Genomic DNA, 27168 nt, shown 5'->3' on the forward strand with positions numbered 1-27168 from the left:
TTCCTCCTGAAGAAGAACTCAAAGATGGTCATCATCCTTCAGTGCAGTACTGAGGGAGGGCTGTACTATTGGAGGTGCCGTCTTTCGGGTGAGACATTAAACCAACGCCCTGTCTGCCCTCGCCGGAGGATGTAAAAGATCCCATGACACTATCTAGAGCAGCGCAATTCTCCCCGGTGTCCTGGCCGATATTTATCTCTGAACCAAAATCACTAAAACAGATTACCTGGTCATTATCACATAATTTAGGCTTTAACTTTTCAGTCCTCATTGGCTTGCTGCTGGAGCCCCCCTCTTGACTGTGTTGGTTCCTGGCGCAAGCCCACCACCAGCTTCTTGGGGTGTCCCTGCGTCTGGACGCTCTATAGACATGGCGGCAGGAAATAGAGTTAGGTGGTTGGGAACACCCCCTTCTGTCTTATTCACTTGTGAACGTTTGGTCTCTGCCTGCTCTGCGCCTCCCCTTTCCCTGAGGAAGCCCTGGAAATCTTGGGGTAATGTAAAGGGGGCAGAGAACCGGCATAATTCTGGCCAGAGAATGGATGGATGTTCTCAAGAGGCAACGGTCAGAAAAATAAGCCCCAGTGACTCCGGCTCAGTGATAGTTTCATGGGTGTCAACAATGTTTATTACCTCACCAAATGCCCATTCACCTGTATGATGATAACCTAGTAAACAGCAGCCAATATGGCTTCAAAAAGAAAAGATCCTGCCTGATCAACCTGCTTGAATTTTTTTGAAGAACTGACACCCCAAGTAGATTGTGGAAAGCCATCTGACAAAGTATACCTAGATTTTCAAAGTTTGACAAAGTTCAGCTACTTAAACTTAATACACCTGGAATTGAAGAAAAAGTCTGGATAAGAAATAAGAAATTTTTGAAGAGTAGAATACTTGTTAGGGGAGTGATGTTGGAGTGAGGTGAAGTGTATAGAGTTGTGCATCAGAGATTGGTGTTAGGACTCTTTCTGTTTCTAATTTAGATTAGATTAACAAACTGGATTCAGAAGCTCAATACAAACTGGTCAAATTCATAAATCATACTGAACGGGGGAAGGGGATAGGAAGAGAGCCATGGCAGATAAAATTTAACATGTGTAAGTAGTGCAAATTGGGAAAAAAACAAGTGACACACATACTCCATGAATGGTGTTGAAATAGCTAAGGGTGAAGTTGAAAGAGATCTTGGGGTGTTAGTAGTCTGCACTTAACATGCCTAGTCACTGCAAAACAGCAATCAACAAAACAAATAGACAAAACAAAAATGTTTAACTGTACAGTCAAATCAGTAGCTGGCAGGTCATAGGATGTCATGCTAAAATTTGACAGTGCATTGATCAGACTGCACCATGAGTAGGTGTATCCAGTTTTGATTACCAAGGCAGAATGGAGACATCGAAGCTCTGGAGGTGGTGTAGAGAAGACCTATAAAACCGATCCCTTGGAATAAATTTTCATCTTCCTTGCCTGGGCTGTAATCTGGCGGAACGGGTTCTATAACGGATGGGCAAGCCATTCTGGCAGAGGCGGTAAAGGCAAAAATTTACCCTTTAATGTCAGAAAGCTTAACCATGAGGATATGCTACAGAAAAAGATCTTAACTGTTTTGGTGGGCAGCTTGTTGAGACCAGCAGTACAGTACTGTAGTGGTAAATAAGACAAATAGGATCTTGGATTGCATAGCACATGAGATAGTACACAAATTACAGGATGTGATGCTAAGTCAGTACAGGCCATTGGTTTGTTCTTTTCTTGTTCTGTGTATAGTTCTCATCACCATATTATAAGAAGGATATCATGGAACAGGAAAAGGTACAGCAAAGGGCTACCCTTCTGATGCCTAACATCAGATACCTGAGCTACAAGGAGAGACTAGATTAGTTGAGTTTGTTTACATTAGAGAAGAGAAGACTGAGGAAGGATCTTAATGAGCTGTTCAAGTTCCTTTAGGGTATCCATCAGTTGAATCCTAAGAAACTGTTTACCATGGCCCCAATGATAACAATAGGCAGGGGGTGGGCATGGGATGAAGCTCAGAAAAGAGAAGGTAGATGGACAGATCATATATTATTACTTCACTTAGAGGGAAGCGAATGTTTGGAATGGACTGCCCAGGAAGGCGATTGAAACGTCAGTAATTTCAACATGGAATTTCGCAGGCATTTGGTGAGAAAATAAATTGAGGGATATAGGTAGTGAACTGTGCATTCTGTTCTTGAACTCTGGGGTTAGTCAGATTGAACAAAATGTTCTTTTTCAGTACGTTCCAATAAAACACTGGAGAAACTTAGGCTTTTTCAACCTCAAAAGAAATCAACTAAATGGGGACCTCATAGAATTATGTAACAATAATCACAATAACTTGCATTTGTATAATGCCTTTAATGTAGAAATACATCCCAAGATAGTCAGCTTTTTTTAAAAAAAGTAAATTTCCAATATTACTTCAAGTTAAACCATGACACCATACAAGGGGAATGGGTTCAAAATCGCAAAAGGCAAACTGATGTCGGAAAGTTTTTCTTCACACAAAGAATGATTAATGTTTGGACTTCTCATTGGAGTAGTGGGGGCTAAATCCTTGAATGCTGTATTGAGGGCTCTAGGATAGTTCTAGATGAATGAGATAGGATAGGCGGTGTGGCCTTCCTCGTCCACATATATCTTATGATGTGTGAACCTAGGCAGTAAGTATTACTAGGCTATTCAATCATCACAGCTGCGGGCAACCATCTTCTCATTTGATGTCCACACACATGCACCTTCCTACAGGAGTCATTATATAGTGTTCAGGAGCACGAACATGACTGATCCCCAGAGTTGCTGAATCCAGTTACAGCAGCCCAACTGCCACCCTAGCTTAAATCACATAAATCAGCACAGACCATGGATCAACTTAGAACCTTTTGCTCAGATGCATGCTGGATTTAACAAATGATCCATCAGGACACTGTATCCTATTTGTACGTGGAGGGCAAAATTTGAAACAATGGTAAAGACTTTCAATGTAATCTGATTTGCAAGAAATATATTTAGCACTTGTCAGAGAGTGCACTTTCTGAATGCTATGATTTTAAAAAAAAATTCACCTTTAGGTCAAACTGGTTCAGAAGAACTTATCAGAATAGTCTTCTCATCGTGGGAGGCCATTACTCAGCATCCCGTGCTACTGACTACCCATCATTCTACAGTAAGTAAGGTGTATCTGCGTGCATGTATGTGTATAATATCTGTAGGTTTGATCCTGAAAGGACAGATTACTAATTTAGTAAAGCATCTATGTGGTGCAAAGATCACTGAAATGCCTCAGTCTACCTTCCACAGGACATAGTCACCCCATACAGCTTCCACGGCTGATTCCACTCTGATGGAATACATGAACATATTAGATAGCAATTAGGAACAGGAACTCTGATTAATTTTCCCCTTACCAGACCAACATGCTGAAGCCAATTGTAGCACCCTTACTCCCACTCCGACTGAGATCAACTAATTCAGCACAGCACAGGAATCAAAACTGGAATTTTCTTGGCCTATATGGCTCAGCTGCTGTCACTGTCTTAATCAGCTATATCATGGGACGAACAGCAGTTCTTCACAACTAATTGGTCAATTAAATGGCTGCAGTACTTTACTGCTTGTAGTCCAGCTGCCAATTTGCTGTAACGAAACTGAAAGAGCGGTCTTTTAGATATTTGGATTCTCTTTCATATGAATATCAGGTTTTCTTTTTTCTTCTTTCTTAAAAAGTGTGTCTTGTTACAATTATTTGAACTTTTAGAAAACTCTGTGTAGTTGTTGATCATTGGAGAAAGGGAATGAGAGAGTCTGAACAGCCTTCCAAAAAACCACCATTAGATAAAGGATTGTGATTGATAGCTTTTTGGTTATTTATATTTTTCTTTCAATTTAGGGGAATATTTTTATTTAAACTGATAGTTTAATTGGTGGGATAATTTACTGAGCCCAACAGTGTAGAAAAAACTTGCAGTGCCTCAACCCACTTTAGAATGAGTTTCAGCATCCAGGTCTCTTTTTAGTGTTAATCAGTAACAACAATATTATGATTAACTTTAACGTCCTTTTGTTCTCCCCTCCCCTTTATTTGTAATAAGGAGGCAAAGGTTACGTTTTTATTGATGCGATCAAGATTAATTTTTTGTTGTTCACGCATATAGCAAATCACCCAATTTTCATTTCTTTTATTTCCTCTTCCTTTTGTTAATTTATCTCCATCACACTGTTGGGCTATTTAACCTCTTCCCATTCAATTCACCCTGCTGATGTTGCCAGCACTCACTAAATAAAAATATTGACAAATAAATAGGAGAGGGGAACAAAATAATAAAGTGAATCATAAATATTGTTGCTGCTTAATGTTAAAAGAGATAGAAATGCTGAAACTCCATCTTAAATGCTCAGTTGAAATAAAGAGGCAAGCTATCAGGAATTTCATTGTTGTGATCAAATGTCATTTTTACATTTTGACAGGTGTAACACATTTAACCGGTTATTAGTTTTTACGTTCCCCTTATTAGTTTTTCCAGGCGTGTGTACTGTGCACAGGGCACTTAACATTACACAAACCAAGGTGTGCCTTCCTCTTGGTTTACAATTGGTCTTCTGATGAGTGTGGGTAAATTGTTTCCTGATCAGGTCTGGGTTTAGCTGGGTCCCATCCGTTTGCAGAAATTAAGATTGAAAGAGAGAGAAAATTAGTTTGTTGTATATAAAACAAAAAGCAAATACTGCAGATACTGGAAATCTAAAATGAAAACAGAAAATGGTGGAAACATTCAGCAGCATTGGTGGAGGGAAGAAGATAAGGTTAATGTTTCAGATCGATGACCTTTCGTCAGAACCGGGAGATGTTATAGAGGAACAGGTGATAAGGTGGAACAGAGTCAAGGTAAAGGGGATGGGGAGAATAAAAAAGAATGGTCTGTGATTAGGTGGAGGACAGGAAATGGTTAAATGACAGAAGTGATTATGGTGTAAGACAAAAGGAGGCAACAATGAGCGAAAACAGAGCAATAAAAGATGTACCAGAGAACCAGAGGATGTGTAAATGATTACAGCAGAATAGCAAAGGGGGAGGGAAGCTTGGAAAATCTGCCAAGGTGGAGAAAGTTCCAATGGCCTGGCAGTATGGTGGAAGGAAAAAGCAGGTGACACCAGGGGTGCAGACCATCCTGCCGGTTGTGGATCCCCATCCCAAGCACAGGCCACAACCTCCCTCATTCCCAGAAGCGCTGGTGCACCCATCCCACAATACTAGCTGCTGTCCGGGAGAAAATGGAGCTGCGGTTAAGATCTGGTTGTTTAAGTCTGGCTATTAAGTTCCCAATAGAAAGATGAGGTGCTGTTCCTCGAGCTTCTGTTGAGCTTCATCCTTTAGCGTAGGAGGCCAAGGACAGAGAGGTCAGAGTGGGAGTGGGACAGAGAAATAAAGTGGCAGTGTGCAGGATGGGGAAATGTCATAGTTCAGGAAAGCAGTAGGAGGGTGACATTTGCTGGTAAATACAATAAGAGTGCATAGCTTTCCCTGTGCAAACAGGTGATAGCAATATGCCACAGCAGTCCTTCAGATTCACCTCCCAATGTACAGAACAAAAAACAACATCCTTGCTTTAAGGGATTGGATCTTGCTTTAAGTGATGCAGCCTCTGTTTATATTGACACTGGGCCTGGCTGAAATCCTGTCCACACCTCATTGACGAGTTGCTTGTTAACACTGGAAAATTCATGGCCAGCTCACCTGTAATAGGGTATTGAAGCCCGACCATTAAAATGGTTCGGGGCTCTCACACATTTCATTAAGTGGACAGCCAAATCACCCCACTCACCAGCTGCTGATTCGGTACCCGATTAGAATCGACCTGCGTAGCTTGTATATCTCTATATGTTCCTCTCATGTTTGCCCCTTTTCAAGGCTAAAGAATTCAAGTTTTTCTAACATTTTCTCATAGTACAGTCCTCTAACACTAGCTATCAGCCTCATGGCTCTTCTCCACACCGTTTCCAGTGCTTGGATATTTCTGTTGTACCTCAATGATCAGAACTAAATGGAGAATTCAAAGTGCTGCGTGACCAGAGCACCATACTGCTTCTGCAATGCAGTCAGATATATGCTCTACTGTTTTGGCAATGTGGCTCATCATTCCGTTTGCTTTGATTGCCGCTTTGCATCATTAGTGGTAAGTCTACTATTACTTCCAGATCGCCACCAGCCTTTCCCATGGTGTCAAATCAGCCCTTTCATCAAATGTCCCCCATTTCTACTTCCAATGTGTAAGACCTCGGACTTAGCTTTATTTAATTTCATATGTTATAGTTCTGCCCACATGCAAATTTTGACTCAGTCCTTCTGTAATAGCTTGACCGCTTTATCAGATTCCATTGTGCTCGATGCCTCTGCTTCGGCCAGTTTCTCTGCTCCAGCCAATTCCTTATCCAATGCCTTAAGCTTGTGCAGCAGCCTTTCATGTGGAACTTTATCAAAGGCTGTCTGGAAGTTTATGAATACTGGGGTAGATTTTCAACTTGCTGCCCGGCCGTAAAAGTGGTGTTGCGGAGCAGCTTCCCATTATAGAAATCACCCGATTTTCATTTCCAGTGATTTCAGAGATTCCAACAATTGTATTCCAACTCAATAAGAAGTTCCTTCCCCTGCCTACCTTACCAGAATCTTGCTCCTCCCCCAATAGTTTGCTTTTCTCCATCCACCCTGAGTGGAGCAAAACGAGAAATGCATGTCTGTGTTTCATCTGCCCCACATGCTGCACCCATTGCAAATGTTGCTGCTTTTGGCAAAGACTCTAAAATATGTGAACCTCTTCAGTTTTGTTTACTTCCTCTCAGCTCCAGTTTCTTCGCTAACTACTCAACTAGTTGTTGCTTCTTTCGCAGAATCATCTCCGTGCCATCCATGAGGGTACCATTGGTGCGCATATAGACAATGGTGCTGGGGGTGGACTTGATAGCATTATTTTCCAGCTGCTCTGCCACTAAGGAGTCCACTGCATTGACCGCTGCCATGGTGTCAGCAGCCAAAGGACCCCCCACCAAATAATTTATGATCTGGTAGGCTATCAGCAGTCCCTCTCCTTCATCTGGTAATGCACCCACCACACAATCCCCTTCCTACATGGCAACTTACACGTGTTCAGACAATACCTGAAAGTGTGAATACTAACTATTTGGAGAACACATTGGCATAGCTGCTTTGTTACACGGGCCGCTACTGTTTAAGTGTCTCTTGAGTGCCATATTGCTTCCTTCCTCTGCTGCTAAAACTACTGCCCTACTCATCTGTTGTTATTGTTGTCCATGCTTTCAGACAGGAAGGTCAGGTATGCCAAATCCCAATTTTCATATCAATAATTTTCATAGTGAAGTTAGCACCAGATTATGATACAATACAGCCCTTTAATAAATTAAAATATTGGCCTAAATAGTGCAGTAAAGATTAATATTTTATATCAATGCCACAGGCATTGACACATGTGACAGAAATGCAGGTACCTTCATAATTTTAAAATAATATGCATGGATTATATTGGAATCTGCATTTATTCACCATGTGAAGGGATTGTGACATGCAAGCAGCACTCAAGCTACTTGCTGGAGTCAAACTAATACAGTTAGCGCTGCCTCTATTGGAATTATCAACATATTCAATATCAATAGCAACTTTTTTTAATATGTACAATCAAATCTGTAAATTAGGGACACCTAAGGGACTTGCATCAGGTGTCGTTTTTATGCAGGTGTCCTTATTTTCAAAATGGTCAATGTATGTACTGTAAACCAGATGAGCTAAATATCCCCGGATTGGCTATATCTCCTGCAGCGGTTCTTTTTTGCCCTCACCTGGGAACATGTATAATTCTGGAGCTCTACCAGCGGGATGTGATTTCAGTTCATGTTCTGGTGGAATGGGATGTGGTGTTGCCCGGTGCAGTTCCCGGCTTTTGTCGAATGGGGCTTTCTTTATCCAGCATCCACTGCGGCAGAGAAACCGCTGTATCCCTGGGATAGAGCTGTGCAAGCATTCAATCCCAGAGATAGAGCGGTTTCTCTGCCGCTATGGATGCTGGGTAAAGCACTCTCCATTCCACAAAAGCCGTTTCTTTCACCCGCTGCCACCTCGCGCTGACCTGCGTGTCCCGTGGTTTAAGTTGTAAACAGATTTGGTGCATTGAAGGCTGTCCATAGTTCGTAATTTGCAAGTGACCCTGGTTTCAAGGTGCAGCTTGTATCTGTTACAATGTTATAATTCTTTTCATGCTGATGTCATCAAACCTTAATGTGGAGTAAACTGGCTGTCAACCTGTACCACATAGTGTCAACTGTTTAGATTTCTTTCGTGCATGATTTTCTCTGAATTCCTTATTGAAATTATTTCCTTGTAATCACTTACAGCTATGCAATATTCTTTACATTGTGCCCATGTTTTTAATCTTTTCTGACTGCAGCACTGTCACTTGCCTCCACAATGATTCCTCTATAAATTCTGACCCGTCCTGCACACCTGTTCTTTGCTCTGTAGACTGTAAGACACATTTACTATGAGGTGAGATTGATGAAGTATAATTTTCTCCCATACATTGCATGCTCTGCCTCAGTGGCACATCTTACCTAATGAGAACTATCAAAAGTAATCATTCATAAAGCTGGCAGACTCTGTTGTATGATCCCACTGGGACAGCGACTAAATACATAAGACATTATGAGTAACTTAATGGTTGCACTAGTGAGTGTCTGTCAAACTGCTACAGTTCATTGCTCTGTAGCATAAATCCTCAAAGAACATACTTGAATTAAACTAGCAGTGACAATAGAATTAAAGGATGTTTACTTTAATGGGAGCGTTAATTGTAATACACTAAGTTAATTTACCAGACAGACAATTTATATTTCCAAAAGCAAAATCACATTGATATCATATACTGATGCTCTGGATGTGTTACCAAAGGTATATGTGCTTGGGTGGCATTTTGTATTGAGATTGTCAGAGCACACTATTGGTCATCTTGGATTGCTTGCCATCCATTGTAGGGTTTTGGAGTAAGATGTAAATCTCTTCTAAGTGCTTCGGTTGCAAATTGCAGTGATCAGTCTCTCTTTTATGTGGGCCACTAATGCCTTCTTAGGAATGATTGTGCCATGAATGTCTCCAGTAAGGGTTGCAGATTATATGCAATTTTCTCTTCACCAATTTTTGTGCCCTTTTCTCATTTCCTGCGCACTTGTTTGACTTCTGTTGGTGTATGGTTGCACTAGTGCTAGTCAGCCTCTGGTACGCCATCCAGCCGACCATTTTTCATGTGTGAAACTTAACGGTTACTATTTGACACTGGCTAGGGAGGATTGTAGACAAGGCAGATCCCGTTCTCACCAAATGTCCAAGTGTGCACTTTCTAACGGTGGTCACAAGAGCACAGACTCTGGTTGATTTTCTGGTCCCTAGCCCAGGTGTGCTAAGGATAATTATAGCACTCCTATCACTACCTTAGCTGGCATCAGCTAACTCAGCACAGACAGGGACTAAGTAATTTTGTAAGCTGAGTTGTACGTCGCTCAAAGTGGCCTATATCCCAGTGGTGCTTCATCTCTGTTTGTTGTTGGACTGCATTGCAGTTGCTATAGTAGGAAGAGTTGCTAACTGAAAGAGGGTGCAATCCCTCACCAAGTTGGGAGAGGAGGAGGTAGGCTTTCGGTTTCTGGTGAGCAGGCTCAGCAGGTATGGACGTAGTTCTGTAATGATTATGAAACTTCTCACAGTCTTTGTGACCTCCTTGAACATTGCCCAGAATGATTGGAAGTAGGGCATATCTACAGAAGTGCATTTTTCATTGTAACCCCTTCAAATGAGGGCTGCAGTTTTGTGAGGTGTGGTACATTTGGTGGATGACTTTGAACTGCTCTTGCATTTTACTGCTTGTTAAAATGATGAACATCTGCCTTTGTTCCTTTCACCATTCCTCCTCTGTTATCTGGCAGCCTGGGTCTTGTTCCCAGACTTTCTGTGCAATCTGCTACCATGTGGCCAAACACGGTTTTCATCAGAAAGATGTAACTGCAGGGAATTTCTAGCTTGTGATGGGAGAGCTCTAAGGGATCACTTGGCCGTGAAGTTTGCAGAGTATTCTTGGATCTTGGAGGTAATGCTCGATTTGGAGATTTTTGGGCTGTGCAAGCAGGAATTTTTCAGCCAGCTGTTATAAGTATATGATCTGATCCTCGTGGAGAAGCTGGCCTATTGTGCTGTTGCCTTTTTTATGCCAGGCTGTGAATCCACATTTAGTTAGTATTTCTATGAGTTATTGTTTATACCAGAGCAAGGAAAGGACTCACCCAGCCCTACTCACCCAGTCTCTCACCCAGTAGATGCCAGAACTACTTTCAAGTTGTTAGAGTTAATACAACCAGGAGGAGCTATGTGTTTTTAAACCATTTTCACTCCGGTGTTAAAGAATTTCTATTTTATTTAGTATCACTTGAAGCATTGTAAGAATCATGTGAGGACAATAAAGCTGCCACAAGTAAATCTATTCCCATTACCATGAATTCACAGAATCAAGTCACTGGAATTTTGGCATTGAATTCACCTAATTTTAAGATGCTACAAGATAACAGCATGGGAAGGAAAATATTATTTTAGTGGAATAAAGGGTGCTGATTTACCCACTCAGTGTGATGATAGGATAGATATCCCTTACATTTCAACGGACTTGTGATCCTCTCCTCATGAGTATTCAGTGCTGTCAGTGGATGGAAATTTGATTACATTTAATTCTGCAGCGTTCTTATTCCTCATAAAAGAATATACTATAGGTTATTCTACTATAAACTCTATGCATAGAAAAAAACAAGAAGGAAGAATGACGAGAGGCAATACAAACTAAATGGTACAATTTTAAAGGGGTTGCAGGAACAGAGAGACTGGCGGGTTCACATACACACATCTTTGAAGGTGGCAGAACAAGTTGAGAAGGCTGTTAAAAAAGCATATAGGATCCATGGTTTTATAGGTAGAGGCATAGAGTACAAAAGCAAGGAAGTTATGCTAAACCATTATAAATTACTGGTTAGGCCTCAGCTGGATATTGTGTCCAATTGTGGGCACCACACTTTAGGAAGGGTGTCGACGTCTTGGAGAGGGTGCAAAGGTACTGGAATGATACCAGTGATGAGGGACTTAAGTTACGTGGAGAGACTAGGGAAGTTGGGATTGTTCTCCTTAGAGCAGAGAAGATTATGGGGAGTTTTAATAGAGGTATTCAAAATCATGAAGGGTTTCGATAGAATAAATAAGGAAAAACTGTTTTCACTGGCAGGAGAGTCGGTAACCAAAGGACACAGATTTAAGATAATTGGCAAAAGAACCAGAGGGGAGATGAGGAGAATTTTTTTTTTACCAGCGAGTTGTTATGATCTGGAATGCACTCTCTCAAAAGATGGTGGAAGCAGATTCAATAGTAACTTTCAAAAGGGAATTGAAAATATACTTGAAAAGGAAAAATTTGCAGAGCTATGGGGAAAGAGCAGGGGAGTGGGACTAATTGGATAGCTCTTTCAAAGAGCCGGCACAGGCACGATGGGCCGAATGGCCTCCTTCTGTGCTGTATTATTCTATGATTCTATAAACAAACTTGTAATCAACAGTACAAATGAAAAGAAGAAAAACCACAAATATTGGAAATCTGAAACAAAATTGGAAAATGCAGGAAAAAACAGTTAGTTTCTGTAAAGTTAGACATGCAGGGTGACATCCAAAATGTTAACTTATCCTTTTTCTTTACAGATACTGATAGATCTGTTATGTTTTTCCAGCATTTTCCATTTTTGCTATACAATAAACAGTCATATTCTTATGTGATGTTTCGCAACATAATCACATTCTAATTAGAACTACTTATTCACAAAGTCTTTGGTTCCTGTCAGCATAAAGATGTGATTATTAAATGCTTTGGTTTCCAGCTCACCCCCGCACCACTTCCCCTCTGTCTCAAAACAGATGGTCTCTGCTGGGCTAGCCATCACCTCCACATTGCTTTCCCTCCATCTCCGGGACAGATGCTCTTATTTCAAGGCCAGCCATCACCCCCACTTAGCTTCCTTCTTGGCTCAAATAAATTGGCTGTTTTCCCAGCTAGAAAAGAAACTGTTGTGTTTCTTTGTAATCTTCGCATAACCACATCTGCTGTTCCATCTCCTCGATGGCAAGAAAGCCAGCATTCACCCTGGACTGTTTCCTTGTAATCTCTGAAGCTACCATTGCAAATTACTCAACCCAGTCACTGTTTCAACCCCATCTTTGAGACAGAAGCTCTGCTTTCCAGATTAACCATCACATTGCACTAACTTCTGTCCATCTCCCAATTTACTGTTATAACTCCCAGGCCATCAATTACTCCCATTCTGCTTCCCCTCTGTCTCAGTAACAGATGTTTTCTTTTCCATGCTAATCGTCACATCTGCAAAGCCATTCTTCCATCTCTGGGCCTGGCACACTCATGTCCAGATTACCCACTATTCCCTCATTGCTTCCAGGTTTGACACTTTGTGTGGGTGGTGGTGGGGGAGGGGGGCGGGGGGAGTTGTGTGTAAATTTCAAATTTAACTTTCCCTCAAAAATGCACGTCTGCCAACCTCTGCAAAATTTTTATTGCATGAACATAAACAGCTCTACAATATATTTGAAAATAAAGTACACAGGGCTTAAATCAGAACATCCATTTTGGTGTAATATTCTGAATAATATTCAGAAAGAAATATTGGAGAAAATTCAGAAAAGGAGATTTCCTACATTGTATAAAAAGGTTTCATTAGATTTATATAGCTTGATATAGCTTTATATAGCTTATGATTCTTTTGAATTTCTGAACAGTTACTAAGTTTGCTCTTATCAAGAAGCAAGCAGCATAATTTTCTTGGTAATATTTTCTCTCCCAGTTTTGTCCTTTATTTCCCCCCCTCGCTTGGCATCGATGGCTTATGTTGGGTTATAGTCCTGCGCTGTCAGCCCTTTATTGCCTCACCTATTTTCCATATGCTAACCTGAAAAGTAGGCTATTCAACTGTAGGGATGATCAGTCAAACCTGATCCTACTCTCTGCAATGCTCACACATGCATTTTCTAGCGCTCAGGAGCAGGATACCCTGACTTATTTTAATTTTTCTAGTTTGTGGTCACTGACGCTAGTTGCAGAAGCCCCACTGCTACTGATAGAACCAAACCCCAAGATTAAAGACCACCTTCAGGAGGGGTGGAGGAGCGCGGAGAGAAGGGAAAACATTTTATTTAGGAAAAGATTATAAAAACTAGATTAAACCTTCAGAGTATCTTAGTTTTTTCTTTGTGTGGCATATACAGATATAACTTCAACATAACTACATTCAAATGCACACTGACCTCTATCTCACCAATGAGGAGCGAGAAGGGATTTTGGAGCATTAAAGTTCACTCGGTGTAAAAACATTGTTGTGGGAAATGCTTAAGTCAGTTTTTAAAAGTTTGTATTTCCTTCTCCTCTCTTGGGTTTCAACGTGGCATGTACTATTTCCAATTGAGAAGGCAGGATAAGTTAACTGCTGCTGGGACTCCTCTAATGCTGTTATGTTACCAGCTGCTAGGTGGTGCATGAGAGTGACCCAAATTGGCTCACCCTCCCTTGGGGTCCCGACAGCCTGGCTAAGATCTGAAGTCAATCATAAACTCCTCCAATGAATAAATGCACCATTTGATGTAGTACTGAACCATACACACCAGGAAAACCCCAAGTAGAATCTTAGTAATGGTTAGCCATGCACACCAGGAAGGTTGCAGGTTGATTCCTTGTAGCACTGAGCCATGCACATTAGATAGGCCCCAGATCCAATCTCTGGTCTGTACTGAGTTAGCCAAGCTCAGGGCCGTGGTGAGGGTACTAAATTTACATTAGCCTCCCATGTTTTGGAGGAGGAAGAGGAGGAAATCATTAGTGATTTGCTGCCTTGATCTCTATCCACTAATCGTTGCCGTTAACTGCACTTGTTTTGATATCAGGTGAGGTGGTCTCTACTTAGTACCTCTCTCTGGTGACACAACTGAGGCCATGAACTCGTGTGAGGAATCAGAGGGACAAATCCTTAAACTACCACTCCATTACACATCATCTTAGAGCACAATCATGTATGATATTTATTGTATTGACAAAATCCAAAACGAATCACATCTCCAAACATTTGATCTGAAGAGGCCATTCTGAAGCTCTCGTATGATGATGTTAGAAGTGCAAATAATACTACTTATTTATTTATTCTTTGAGTACAGTCGCGAATTTTGGCATCTCTTAAAATGAGGAAACTGTAGAATTCAGCAAAGGAATAACAAAAAACCACTATCACATGTCATCGCACGCAAGGGCTAAAGGAAAAGCAGGATTTGGCATTGAAAGCAGGATTTGGCGTTGAAATGCCAGATACTTAACCATCTTTGAGGTCCAAGAGTGTAGTTAAAGATAACCAATATAAATTAACTGTAGGCAGGTTTTTAATTGATACATTTTAAAATATTTTGTAATCTGGATTCCAAGGTCTTATTAACATGCACAAAACTGTGCTCAGTGTATTCATTTAAATGTTACGTAGTCAAGCGCATTTTAAAAATAGAATAAAAACTGTTTCAAAGGATGCATGCCAGTAAATTAACATTTATACATAATAATATGTACTCAATTAAAACATCTAGCCCAAGGGTGTTCATTTAGGTCGTCTCCCAGTTGGTTAGATGATGCATGGCTTTTGGCTTGCTGCCAAAATAATGATCTCTCAAAGCAACCCTTTGACCTCCTGAGAATTCCCCTCATGCTGGAGCAAAGGCAGCCACTGGAACATAATCAAAATATACTGGTTTTGCATAAGAATCATGAGACAAGTGAAATTATTTATGGTAATTTACACGATAATGAAGTTTGTGTTCTCACAACTTTTTTCCAGCCAAAGTACCTCTGGCTTTTAGCTAAAGCTTGTGTTTACAAAAGATGCAGTGCATTCTCTTCTAATTATTACTACTGAAACTCCAGAAAATTGAACATGTTTAAGTCCTCTGAGGAATATAGCGCAATTTTGATGCTACATAATGTGCTATGACAATGATTTTTTTTTCCTTTTTGAAAATCTATTTAAAAAAAGTTTTACAATTTTACTCCCTCACCTTATATTTCCTTAACCTAGATTGTCGGATGATAATTATTTTACCCCCAGAGTTAAACCATTTATTGTATTTGAAATTTGAAATATTTGAATTTGTATTGAATCAATTGGTACTTTGTACCAGATATAGCTCTGATTGGGCTCTATCTCACATGTGCTTCAGCTACACGTTTGTTGTTGGGAGGACCACACTTTACTGCAGGGGGGAATGCACCTTACTGTGGCTTGTAGCGATAGTTACGCTAGCCTGTTTATTGCAGGGGCCCTTGCTCTTCTGTGGACAGGCACAGCCTCGGAGGAGAGCAATCCTCTGGGATTGCAAGCCTGGCCATGGTCCTTGTGGTCTCCTGGACTGCTCTCCTGGGTGGCTGAATGCAGGGGCCTGATCAGATTATATGGTGGAGGATGTCCTTCTGACCACAGTGCTTCCAGCAGCCATCTCTAATGCTGAGTTGTTTGGAGTGCATTTTATGTGTTAAGAATCATCAATGTTGTTATAACAGGCTATGCCACTGGTGTTTGAGCACTGTCTCTGCTTACACTTACACATCTTGTTTAGAACTAGAAACAAAGCACAAGGCAGAGAAGAAATGTGAAATTTGAATAAACAACAGTGGTAAGAACCGTGTTACCAGCATTTTCCTTTCTTCAAGTGAAAATCCATTTGTGAAAGGAGATTTCCACTCAAGAAAAAAAGTATAATTTATTGTTCACTCTCTCAGACAGAGATTTTCACTGCCACCGCTGGGGGGAAACAGGGCAGTGGCACCCCTAAAATGCTGGGGAAAGCTTACCGCGTTTTGTCACTCCCAATATGGCCGATGCCACCCTCAGAAGGGCCTAATGCTGGGCGGCCAGAGCGCTTGCCTGATTCAACCGGTGAGTCCTTTTACTGTGCAAATCACGGTCCTGTGACACGCATAGAGCATCCCGATTGCCATTTTGGGATACAGCCGAAGGGGAGTCAATATTGCTTATTTTTGTGGGGCCAGGAGGAGGAGGAGGAACAGGAGTGCTTCCCTGGGCTCCACAAAAATAATGTGGGTCATTCTGCCTCTTCCGCGAACAGTCCCCCCCACCCCGGGACCTATCTTGATGCTGGCAGGGTCAGCCTCCGGGCCACCTGATGGTGCGCCAGCCTGGAGTGGCAGTGGGGTGCCAATCTGCCACCCGTAGCCTACCAGCCGTATGGCAATGATGCCTGGCCCTCAAAATGGACCAGGCTTCCCGCTGGCACTATCGGGCAGCCAGTTGATGCGCTTTGTCAGACAGCTGCCCAATAGTTAAAATATACCCTTTAGTCTGTGTCTATAATCATTACTATCTTTAATATAAAAGGAGTTCATGTACTCATAATTAATATGTTGGGGTTGAATTTCGTTATGGCCCACTTTCAGGTGCGTAACTGATGGCATGCTTTTATTGCGCGGCCAAACTGGGAGGCCTGAGGCTTGACAGTAAATGGGCCTCAGACCTCATTTTCAGAATGGTGAGCACCAGAGGCAACTCGCTGCTTTGCTGCGCTCCAATTTGGGCCGGCAGCCTCACTGGCAGCAGTCCATAGGTAAGTCCAGGGAGGGAGGGGTTGTTTGGGGAGGCAACTTCCGACTAGTCTTAAGGAATTTAACAAGCGGGGCCTGAAACAGGCATTGGACCCTCATTTCAATATAGAAATGAGGCCTGTGCTCATTTCAGGCGGTCACCAGGGCCACCTAAAAAAAAAAAAGGCCATAACGAATTTAGCACTGGCCCGAACTCATGCAGATTGGGCACGGGACGCTGCACTTCTAGATTCATCGTTGTTGGCCCTGCTTTATGACCGTAAAACAGGCACAATGATGTTGAATTTCTCCCCCGTTATCTTTCTCAATGCAGTCGCACAAAACAATAGTGCCCTGCTTTGGAGGTTCTTCAACCATCTTCAGCCAGAAGTGCCGAGTGGATGATCCATCTCAGCCTCCTCCCGATATCCCCACCATCACAGAAGCCAGTCTTCGGCCAATTCGATTCACTCCACTTGATATCAAGAAACGGCTGAGTGCACTGGATACAGCAAAGGCTATGGGCCCCGACAACATCCCAGCTGTAGTGCTGAAGGCTTGTGCTCCAGAACTAGCTGCGCCTCTAGCCAAGCTGTTCCAGTACAGCTACAACACTGGCATCTACCCGACAATGTGGAAAATTGCCCAGGTATGTCCTGTCCACAAAAAGCAGGACAAATCCAATCCGGCCAATTACCGCCCCATCAGTCTACTCTCAATCATCAGCAAAGTGATAGAAGGTGTCGTCGACAGTGCTATCAAGGGGCACTTACTCACCAATAACCTGCTCACCGATGCTCAGTTTGGGTTCCGCCAGGACCACTCGGCTCCAGACCTCATTACAGCCTTGGTCCAAACATGGACAAAAGAGCTGAATTCCAGAGGTGAGGTGAGAGTGACTGCCCTTGACATCAAGGCAGCATTTGACCGAGTGTGGCACCAAGGAGCCCTAGTAAAATTGAAGTCAATGGGAATCAGGGGGAAAACTCTCCAGTGGCTGGAGTCATACCTAGCACAAAGGAAGATGGTAGTGGTTGTTGGAGGCCAATCATCTCAGCCCCAGGGCATTGCTGCAGGAGTTCCTCAGGGCAGTGTCCTAGGCCCAACCATCTTCAGCTACTTCATCAATGAGCTTCCCTCCATCATAAGGTCAGAAATGGGGATGTTCGCTGATGACTGCACAGTGTTCAGTTCCATTCGCAACCCCTCAAATAATGAAGCAGTCTGAGGCCGCGTGCAACAAGACCTGGACAACATCCAGGCTTGGGCTGATAAGTGGCAAGTAACATTCGTGCCAGGCAATGACCATCTCCAACAAGAGAGAGTCTAACCACCTCCCCTTGACATTCAACGGCATTACCATCGCCGAATCCCCCACCATCAACATCCTGGGGGTCACCATTGACCAGAAACTTAACTGGACCAGCCATATAAATACTGTGGCTACGAGAGCAGGTCAGAGGCTGGGTATTCTGCGGCGAGTGACTCACCTCCTGACTCCCCAAAGCCTTTCCACCATCTACAAGGCACAAGTCAGGAGTGTGATGGAATACTCTCCACTTGCCTGGATGAGTGCAGCTCCAACAACACTCAAGAAGCTCGACACCATCCAAGATAAAGCAGCCCGCTTGATTGGCACCCCATCCACCACCCTAAACATTCACTCCCTTCACCACTGGCGCACTGTGGCTGCAGTGTGCGCCATCCACAGGATGCACTGCAGCAACTCGCCAAGGCTTCTTCGACAGCACCTCCCAAACCCGCGACCTCTATCACCTAGAAGGACAAGAGCTGCAGGCGCATGGGAACAACACCACCTGCAGGTTCCCCTCCAAGTCACACACCATCGCGACTTGAAAATATATCGCCGTTCCTTCATTGTCGCTGGGTCAAAATCCTGGAACTCCCTTCCTAACAGCAGTGTGGGAGAACCGTCACCACACGGACTGCAGCGGTTCAAGAAGGCGGCTCACCACCACCTTCTCGAGGGCAATTAGGGATGGGCAATAAATGCCGGCCTTGCCAGCGACGCCCACATCTCGTGAACGAATAAAAAAAAAGTACTTACACCTTTTGTTGCCCTGTATAATCTTTCAAACAAAATTATTGTTGTCGGTTATTCGCATACATGCTGATCTAGAAAACTAGCAAAAGGTGGCCAACTGCTTCAGAAACGCTTGCAAAGGTTCTATAAGGCTCAGAACTCAACAATAGCTCTGTTAATAAGCCTATGATGTGAAAACATAGTTGCAATAGGTTTTTTACTTAAGCTGTAGATGACCCAACATTCCTTTGCTTGTATTGGAGGTAAAGAAAACCTGAAGACACAAAATTCGTGACATATTTCTAAGGGATCTGGAGCATGCTGCCTTGGAAAATGTTGAATTTTATATTAAAAATGATTGCATTCTCGTTAATTTTGAGCACTTTAACGCTTCACAATTAATGACTGATCAATTTTTAATCTTAAAAAAACAAAGCCACATTTGAATTTTCAACCATACCATTACTTCCCCAAAAGTTACTTCAGTAGTTACTCACCCACATCCAATCCCCACCCCAGCTCATCGAGGCATTCTACCCCTCCAAGCCTAGTTCAGAGACACTGGGGGCTAAATTGGGCCGCGCAGTGCCCGTTTTGTAGGTGTTACACAGCCTCCTAAACTCCGAAAATGGCGTCCGGAATGCACGTGCACACTTCTAGCATGACGTGCGAAAGACGCCATATTGGTAAAGACGTTTGCGCACGTGCAGATAACGAACGCCGACACCATGTAAAGTAGGGAGAATACGCGGTAGATCAGAGTGCAACGCTGATTTAAAGGGACAGATGCGATTTTGGAACTCAACGCTCCAGCCAACGCATTATCTTAACCTCGCACAGCTGATCAGGTCTTAGACGGCCTGGAGGACTCCCCATCAGCGCTATTTAAAGGGATCATGCAGGAGTCACAGCTTAGTTGCTGGATTATTTATTCTGGCTGCTGGTACAATTGTACATCTTTGTTGAAGCTTATACTTGGAGAAAGTTGCAATATTATATAGAGAGTGGTCAGGCTGGTCGTGCATTACTGTTGGTGGCATTTAAAAAGTGCGCTGAACAAGGTTGCTGCCAACCACGGGTGGCTTGCTAGGGCTCCCGCTGGGCATTGAACATGACTGGGAGCATGCAGAGAGGCCACGCATAGCAGGTCAAACTGCGAGAAGAGGGAGGAGGAGGAGGAGGCACAGTGCACTCAGCAGGAGGCCATATCCAATGAGCGCCTTCAGGGACCAATTCTTTTACCTCAACCTGATTGAAGATCAGTGCATCCGACAGCTGCGGTTCACTAAAGAGGTCGTGATGGAGATTTGTCAACTGCAGCCTCAGAGCAGGGCAAGGGCAGCATTGCCTGTGGCTGTGAAGGTTACTGTGGCGCTGAACTTTTACAGCTCTGGATCCTTTCAGGCTGCAGCTAGCGATATGTACAACGTCTCGCTGTTTGCAGTGCATTGCTGCATAAGGGAGGCCACTGAGACACTGTATAAGCTGCGTGACAGATTCATCACGTTCCATCTTGACACAGAGAAGCAGCATGAGCGAGCACGAGGGTTTGCTCACATTGCGAACTTCCCCATGATGCAGGGTGCCATTGACTGCACACATTTTGCCGTGCATACTCTACATGTCAACTTGGCCATATTCATGAACAGAAAGAGATTCCACTCAATGTGCAGCTGGGGTGTGACCACAGGCAGCGCATCATGCAGGTCAATGCCCTCTACCCTGGCAGCAGCCATGACACCTTCATTATGCGGCAGTTGAACCTGCCACCTATCTTTCAACCAGCAGAGCAAGTTGGCTTACTACTGGGCAACAAGGGCTATCCCCTCATGAAGTGGTTCATGACTCCGGTCAGGAACGCATGCACACGTGCAGAGCAGGCCTACAGTGAGAACCATGCGGCCACACAGAATATCATCAAGCACACCATAGGCATCCTAAAGCATCGCTTCCGCTGCCTGGACTGTTCTGGAGAAGCCCTGCAGGACTCAGCTGATCAGGTGTCAAGATTCATCATTGTATGCTGCATGCTGCATAACCTCGTCCTTATGAGGGAATAGCCCTTGCCACTGCCTATTCATCGAGACACTAAGCAAGCGGAAGAGGCAGAAGAATAAGTGGAGGAAGTGGTGGAAGAGGCAAGGAGGCAACAAGGTTCACAGGGCTCTGCTTGCTCTCCATATTAATGAGTGATATCAGTAACCTCAACGACACCTCCCCATTCACCATCAGTCCTACTACGCTCCTTAGCTTTCCTCTCTCACATGACCAACAAATCGTCCTCCTTATGATTACACTTTGCTTCCTCCCGCAGCTCATTGCATAAATAAAAACCACCAACAGCTGCAAGTTCAAATACAAATTTATAAATTAACACATGAAATGATGTAACCAACATTACACTGTTCGGCCTTGTGCATTCCCTTAGTGCCTTTTCCTTTCCTAGTGCTCCTACGAGGTGCATCCCCAGTGGCTGGAACATGGGTGGTGGGAGGCTGCTGACCTTCAATAGAGGAGTGTGCAGATGGCCGTGGAGGACGACCTCAAGCAGCTCTGGGCCGAGAGGCACCGGCTTCAGGCTGCACCATCTCGGCCTAGGCTGCAGCAGCCTGGCCTGGCTGGCTGACAGGCAACAGCAAGGGCACTGGCAGAGGTGGGAGCAGGAATGGGGAGATGAGAGCAGGTTCGTCTTCCATGGCCCACTGCCATTCACAAGGGGCGATGCCTCAGCAATCCTGGTGACCTGCTGGAGAACAGATCTTCGGAGTGCTGTGATGCCCTGGGAGCCCGGTTCCACATTGGAACCCGTAGCCACGATAGCAGCAGCCTGAGCCTGTAACGCAGCAGCCTGAGCTGCCAAGGCAGCAGTCTGAGCTTGGATGGTGGATGTCTGTGCTGCAGTGGAAGCTGTGACATTGGTCATCAGACGCTGCATCATGGTGGGTTCCACAGGTATGCTGATGGAGGTGACCACCCGCTCCATGTGGGAAAGGACGGGCTCCAAGCTCTGCGCAAAGCCCTGTGCCAAGTTGGAGCTGGACTCATCCATGCTCCTTGACATTGCGCGCAGGCGTTCTAGCAGACTTTCCAGTGCACCAAGTATTTGGTTGTGTACGCCCATCAGCCATCTTCTGTAGCCTGGCCCATCAAAGCCATCATCTGACTCCTCTGCAGCAGAACTAGTGAGTGACCTCACCCTCCGGTGAGTTGGCACCTGCGGTATTCATTTCCCCCGCTCCGGCTCCTGCGCACAGTGCTTGGGGTCTCACCATGTGCAGATCCCTCCTCTATCCTAGCCTCTACACTACACTTAATATCATTATCTGAGCTGGTGGCTGCAAATGTAAGATCAAGTGACAATGTGGCTTCATCATCACTGTCTTCCTCCTCCTCCTTGGATGGTGCTGGCCCCAGTTCATGGGTATCTGCAATGACAAAGGGACGCGGGTTGAGTTGTGGTGGGGGGAGTGGAAAAAGTAACACATGCATGCTTACACCATCTGCAGCACGTGAGTCAGAAAAGATTGTGGGATGAGGGAGAAGTGGGAAGCAAGATGGAGGATTATGCAGAGACCCTCATCATCGATACCTCCAATACTGCAAGTGGCCACAGCTGCAGCGACGGCCTGCCCAATTATTGCCAGCACTGTCTCCTCCATGGGGGTGAGGAAGTGTAGGCGTACTTGTCCTCCCCCAGGTCCTTCTTGCTGCCTGCTGTTATGTGACACGTTCTTCTGCAGGAAAGAGGGAAATGTGTCAGCGAGTGTCCTGCATGATGTTCGGGTGATGTGGCTGTCATGGTTGATTAGCTGCTGGTGTGTATGACCTATGAGTGAGATGCAGCATCCGATGTGCAGCGTTGTGTATGGATGGAAAGCGTTTGTTGGAAGGTGAGTGACGGGGAGTGTCGTGTGTGGAGCAGTGTATGCGGCTAGTGGTGCAGTTGGTAGGATATGCCACTTGAGAGTTGAATTCACTCACCTTGACCACTCGTGTCAAATCATTGAACTTCTTCCTGCACTGCATGCATGTGTGTGGTGCAATGCTCCTAGCATTTACTTCTCGCGCCACTGTCTCTGCAGCATGTGTCTAGAGGACCTCCTGCCGCCCTGCGGATACAGGATGGCCGACCGTGCGGCCACCCCTTGCATCAAGGCCTCTAGTGCATCGTCTGAGAGCCTTGGTGCACGGTCTCTTGCAGGCCCAGCTATTACTACATATCTTCCAGCACAGATTTAATTGCCAATGCACTTCCTGCAGCCACAGTGCACCTCCCCTTTAAGAGGTGCAGGCTGCCTTTAAGTAGTACTGGCCACGCCCCATATCGGGCCCCCTGCTGGTGCGTGCAGCCACTCAGAAGCGCAGGTAATGCTGGCTGTATGCAGAAACCATGGAGATCACCAAGCAGCACGAATCTCACGTGCTGCCTGCATCTCAGCGACCTGTGCTGCATGCATGTGCGTGGGTTAATCGTGCACCATGTTCTCAGCGCCCGTTTTCGGCATTTAACCAACTTAACCCCCACTGTCCCCCATCCATTCACCTCCCTTTCACAAAGATACTCTTTTCTGCAAACCCTCCCAGCTCACACTGGCAGTCTGTTTCTCCTTCAATTCAACCCGATATTCCTTCCTCCGCTCCCTGTTCAAGCTGACACTCTTCTCCCTGTCCCACCTCATTCAACCCAGTAATCTTCGTCCCTTCCAATCCAATTCAAGCTGGTACTTTTCTTTAACCCTCCACTTCAAGCTGCCACTATTTTTCCATCCCCCTATTAAAATTTGCACTCTCCACCCCTTTAATCAAGCTTGCACTCTTTCACTCCTTCAGTTAATGCTGGCACTGTCCTTCCTTCTCCACCCAAAGCTTCACTCCCAGCTTCTCCCTCCTTCTCTCCCATTGTCATTTCCCCTTTCCTGCTCCCTTTCAATGTTACTCATTTCCCCTTTCCCGGCCATTCATTTTCTCTTTTCTCTTTTCTCTTTGCCCTTCATTGCCATCTATTTCCCCTTCCCAGTCCCATTCATTGCCATTCATTTTCCCTTTCCTCTCCCCTTCATTGCCATGCACTTGCTTCTCCAATGGAGTCCTACAGCTAATGCAAGTGATTCTAGCCATTATGTACTTTAGCTGTGAATTCCTGTTTCCACAAGAATTCCCACGTAACATGGTAGCAGCCAGAATCACTTCCAAAAGCAGCATAAGTTGGGTAGGAGTGTCTGAAGGAAAAGGAGCTCAGTCTATGCTGATGTTTGTCAGTAAATGTTGACAAGGATACTGGGCCTGAAAAATGCTGACGCATGTGACATTGATGGTTGCTGTGTGTAATATTGGATTGTTCCAAATAACGTTTAAATATCTGCAGCAATATCTTATTGTGGCAATAAGTGCACAAGTGTCACAGTCCAAAGATTACATATTTAAATCCCAGACATTCATACCTCTGCCTTGGCTGTCACAAGTTTGTTCTGTTCTCTATCTTGCTGCTCCGTAGAGTGTATGAAGGTATTGTTATCTCACCTTGAGGGAGGACAGAGATGCCAAGTTCCACAAATTAATTTAATCGAAGTTACTGGACAAAGCAGGCCAATCCCAATAACTCTACCTTCCTCCTCATCAAACAAGAAATATTCAGATGTTGAATGATAGAATTTCTGTATACAGCTATTCATCGTGTTACTTCTGCAATTGTTGAATTTTATACACTTTTTAAAAATCCAGAAATTGCAAAATGACAGTACAAGGCTGCAAATTCAAGTGCAGTTGAGGGATTTTAAAACTCAACCAGAACAATTTAAAAACAAATTGCTAGAAATCAGTGAAATTTGTCTGGCAACAGGTGGAAGAACTTGAAATTATTTCAACTTGATTCCTGCATACGCCCTTCTTTGTGCCATTTTTTTCCCCTGCTTTCCTGAGGACATTGACTTGTAATAGGCTATGGTTCCACTGGTGACAGGAGCCGAGTTTTTTCTCATCCAAGTGGCTATTCTTCCTGTGTGAACCTAGACAATGAGTGTTGCCAGCCCGTTCAATTTGGGGACGAGGGGAGAGGCAGGAGGAATCCACAGTCAAGCCTGATCCCATCCTCATCCAACATCCACACAAGTGCACTTTCCAGCAGAGATCATTGGACAGCAATTAGGAGCAGGAACCCTGGCAAGATTTCCTTCATGGGTTGCTGAAGCAAATTTTCATGCCCCTACTATATTACGAGTCAGAAATCAAACACTGAACCTTCCTGGATTGTATTGCTCTGCTTCACGTTAATTTTACTAATTGAGCAGCAAGGGGAGGTGGCACATATTGTGTTGACAAATTATGGAGTAGTATTGTTGATGATGGGTAATCATGGGAAAACCCTCAGCTTGAACTCCACTCCAGCGCTAAAACAGGTATGAAGGTTAGCAGCCACATGGAGGAACAAATAGAGATCTCAACTCTTTTTTAATCTGACAATACCTTTAAGACAAACAATTTTAAAATAGCTTATAATTTCAAGATTTCTCAAAATGCTTTTGACAAATCACAAATATAATTTGATTTGGCTTAATTAAGACTCAATTATTTCAATTCTCTCCTGGACCCTCCATAAACTTGAACTCATCCAAAACTCTGCTGCCTGTCTCCTAACTTGCATCAACCCCCGTTCACCCATCACCCCTGTGCTAGCTGACCTACATTGGGTCTCAGGTCCACCAACGCCTCAAATTTAAAATTCTCATCCTCATGTTCCAAATCCCTCCGTGGCCTCACCCTTCCCTATCTTTGTAACCTCCTCTAGCCCTACAACCCTCTGAGAACTCTGCATTCCTCCAACTCTGCCCTCTTGTGCATCCTCCACTTCTTCTGCCCCACCATTGGCGGGTATACCTTCAGCCATCTAGGTCCTAAGCTCTGGAATTCCCTCCCCAAACCTCTTTGCCTCACCGCCTGTCTATCCTCCTCTAAGATGCTGATCAAAAACCTACCTCTTTGACTAAGCGTTTGGTCACCTGTCCTAATGTCTCCTTCTTTAGCTCGGTGTAATTTTTTGTCTGATAACGCTCCTGTGTAGCGCCTTGAGACATTTTACTACGTTAAAGGTGCTATATAAATGCAAGTTGTTGTTGTTGAAGAGAAAAGTCCCAATCAGCCTGCTGGGTTTCTAGTAAATAAAACTGAGGCAGGCAATCAACTATATTGAATGACCTGGGGATTGTGGTTCATTATTCAACGTGATTTGAAATGGGTATTTTTTTCCTGCATTGAACAGACTTTGTTTCATTTGTACAGAGTGCTTTACACAAAGGAATAGAACATTGAAAAGTTAATAATAAAAAAAGCAAATACCGTTATCTTAAGTGGGGTATACAGTATTTGTGGGTTCAGATAGCCTCCAAAGGCATTATTTAAACATTAAGTTCTTGAACTGTTCCCTTATGTACCTAACCTAACCAAATCCATCACATTGGAATTACCTTTGATCCAGCTCAATCCTTCCTTTGCCGTAGAATCCAAATCCATCCTCCCTTGTTGGCTTCTCTCAGTTCCCAGACTGTGATATGGTTAAACTAACTTCTCTCCCCACTGGTGTACTCTTTTCTTTAATGAGAGTTGCAGGATGGATTGGGCCTCTCTGATAAATGGCACCAACTTCAAAGTGTTACTGCTGATCAAAGAGTCTTGTTAACACTGTATCTGTCAGTCAGCAGAATGTGGACTGATGGGAAGAGACAAAAAAAAGTAGTACAGTACTTCTGTGCTGTAAGATTCTATGCATGGATGGGAGAGAACTGAGAAAGAGAGAGAGAGAGAAACAGAGCCACAATTACTGGGAAGAACTGTAGGAGGAAGAGGTTGGAGTTTATCCTCAGCTATGTCATGTTTATACTGAGTGTCTAGTCTAATAGTATATTCTAGAAAAAAATGGCTAAAAAGTTATTTTTCTGCAAACGTATATACAGGCAAAACCCTAAATTCCAGTCTGAATGTGCAGTTTCTTCAACTTACGTTGTTTCATACTAATGTTGTTTATCCTAATTATTTATTTTTATTTGCAGCATGTTTAACAGATTGAACCACTATTTAAAGTCTAACAATGACCAGTAAGGCAAATGTTTTCCAGTGATTTGTATGAGCTGCTCTTGGTGTTGATAAGCCTTTGTCTTCTTCCTGTGAACCTAAGCCATTCCAGTATTTTAGTTTGATGTTAATCTTGCTGAGGGAAAATTGATACGGTATCAAAGAAAATGCAAATAAGATAGCATGATAAGACTTTGCCATCAAGAATGTTTACAGCATAGCTCTTCCCTCTGTTTAAAACTACTGCAGTCCTTCCGCTGAATGAGCAGGGGGTAGATTTTCAGCTTGACACCCAGGTTTAAAACTGGCGTTCCATTG

The 27168-nt window shown here is 43.8% G+C and overlaps 1 protein-coding gene across 2 annotated transcripts in view; it reads left to right on the forward strand.

Annotated features, from left to right (window-relative positions):
* Positions 1–27168, forward strand: part of ulk4 (unc-51 like kinase 4) — a 548729-nt gene that overhangs the window by 260826 nt on the left and 260735 nt on the right. For both annotated transcript variants that reach the window (XM_068001818.1, XM_068001817.1), the window contains exon 27: positions 3096–3190. In XM_068001818.1, coding sequence (XP_067857919.1) covers positions 3096–3190 — 95 coding nt within the window. The remainder of the gene's footprint in view (positions 1–3095; positions 3191–27168) is intronic.

The sequence above is a fragment of the Heptranchias perlo genome, chromosome 2 (assembly GCF_035084215.1).
Source record: "Heptranchias perlo isolate sHepPer1 chromosome 2, sHepPer1.hap1, whole genome shotgun sequence".
NCBI lineage: Eukaryota > Metazoa > Chordata > Chondrichthyes > Hexanchiformes > Hexanchidae > Heptranchias > Heptranchias perlo.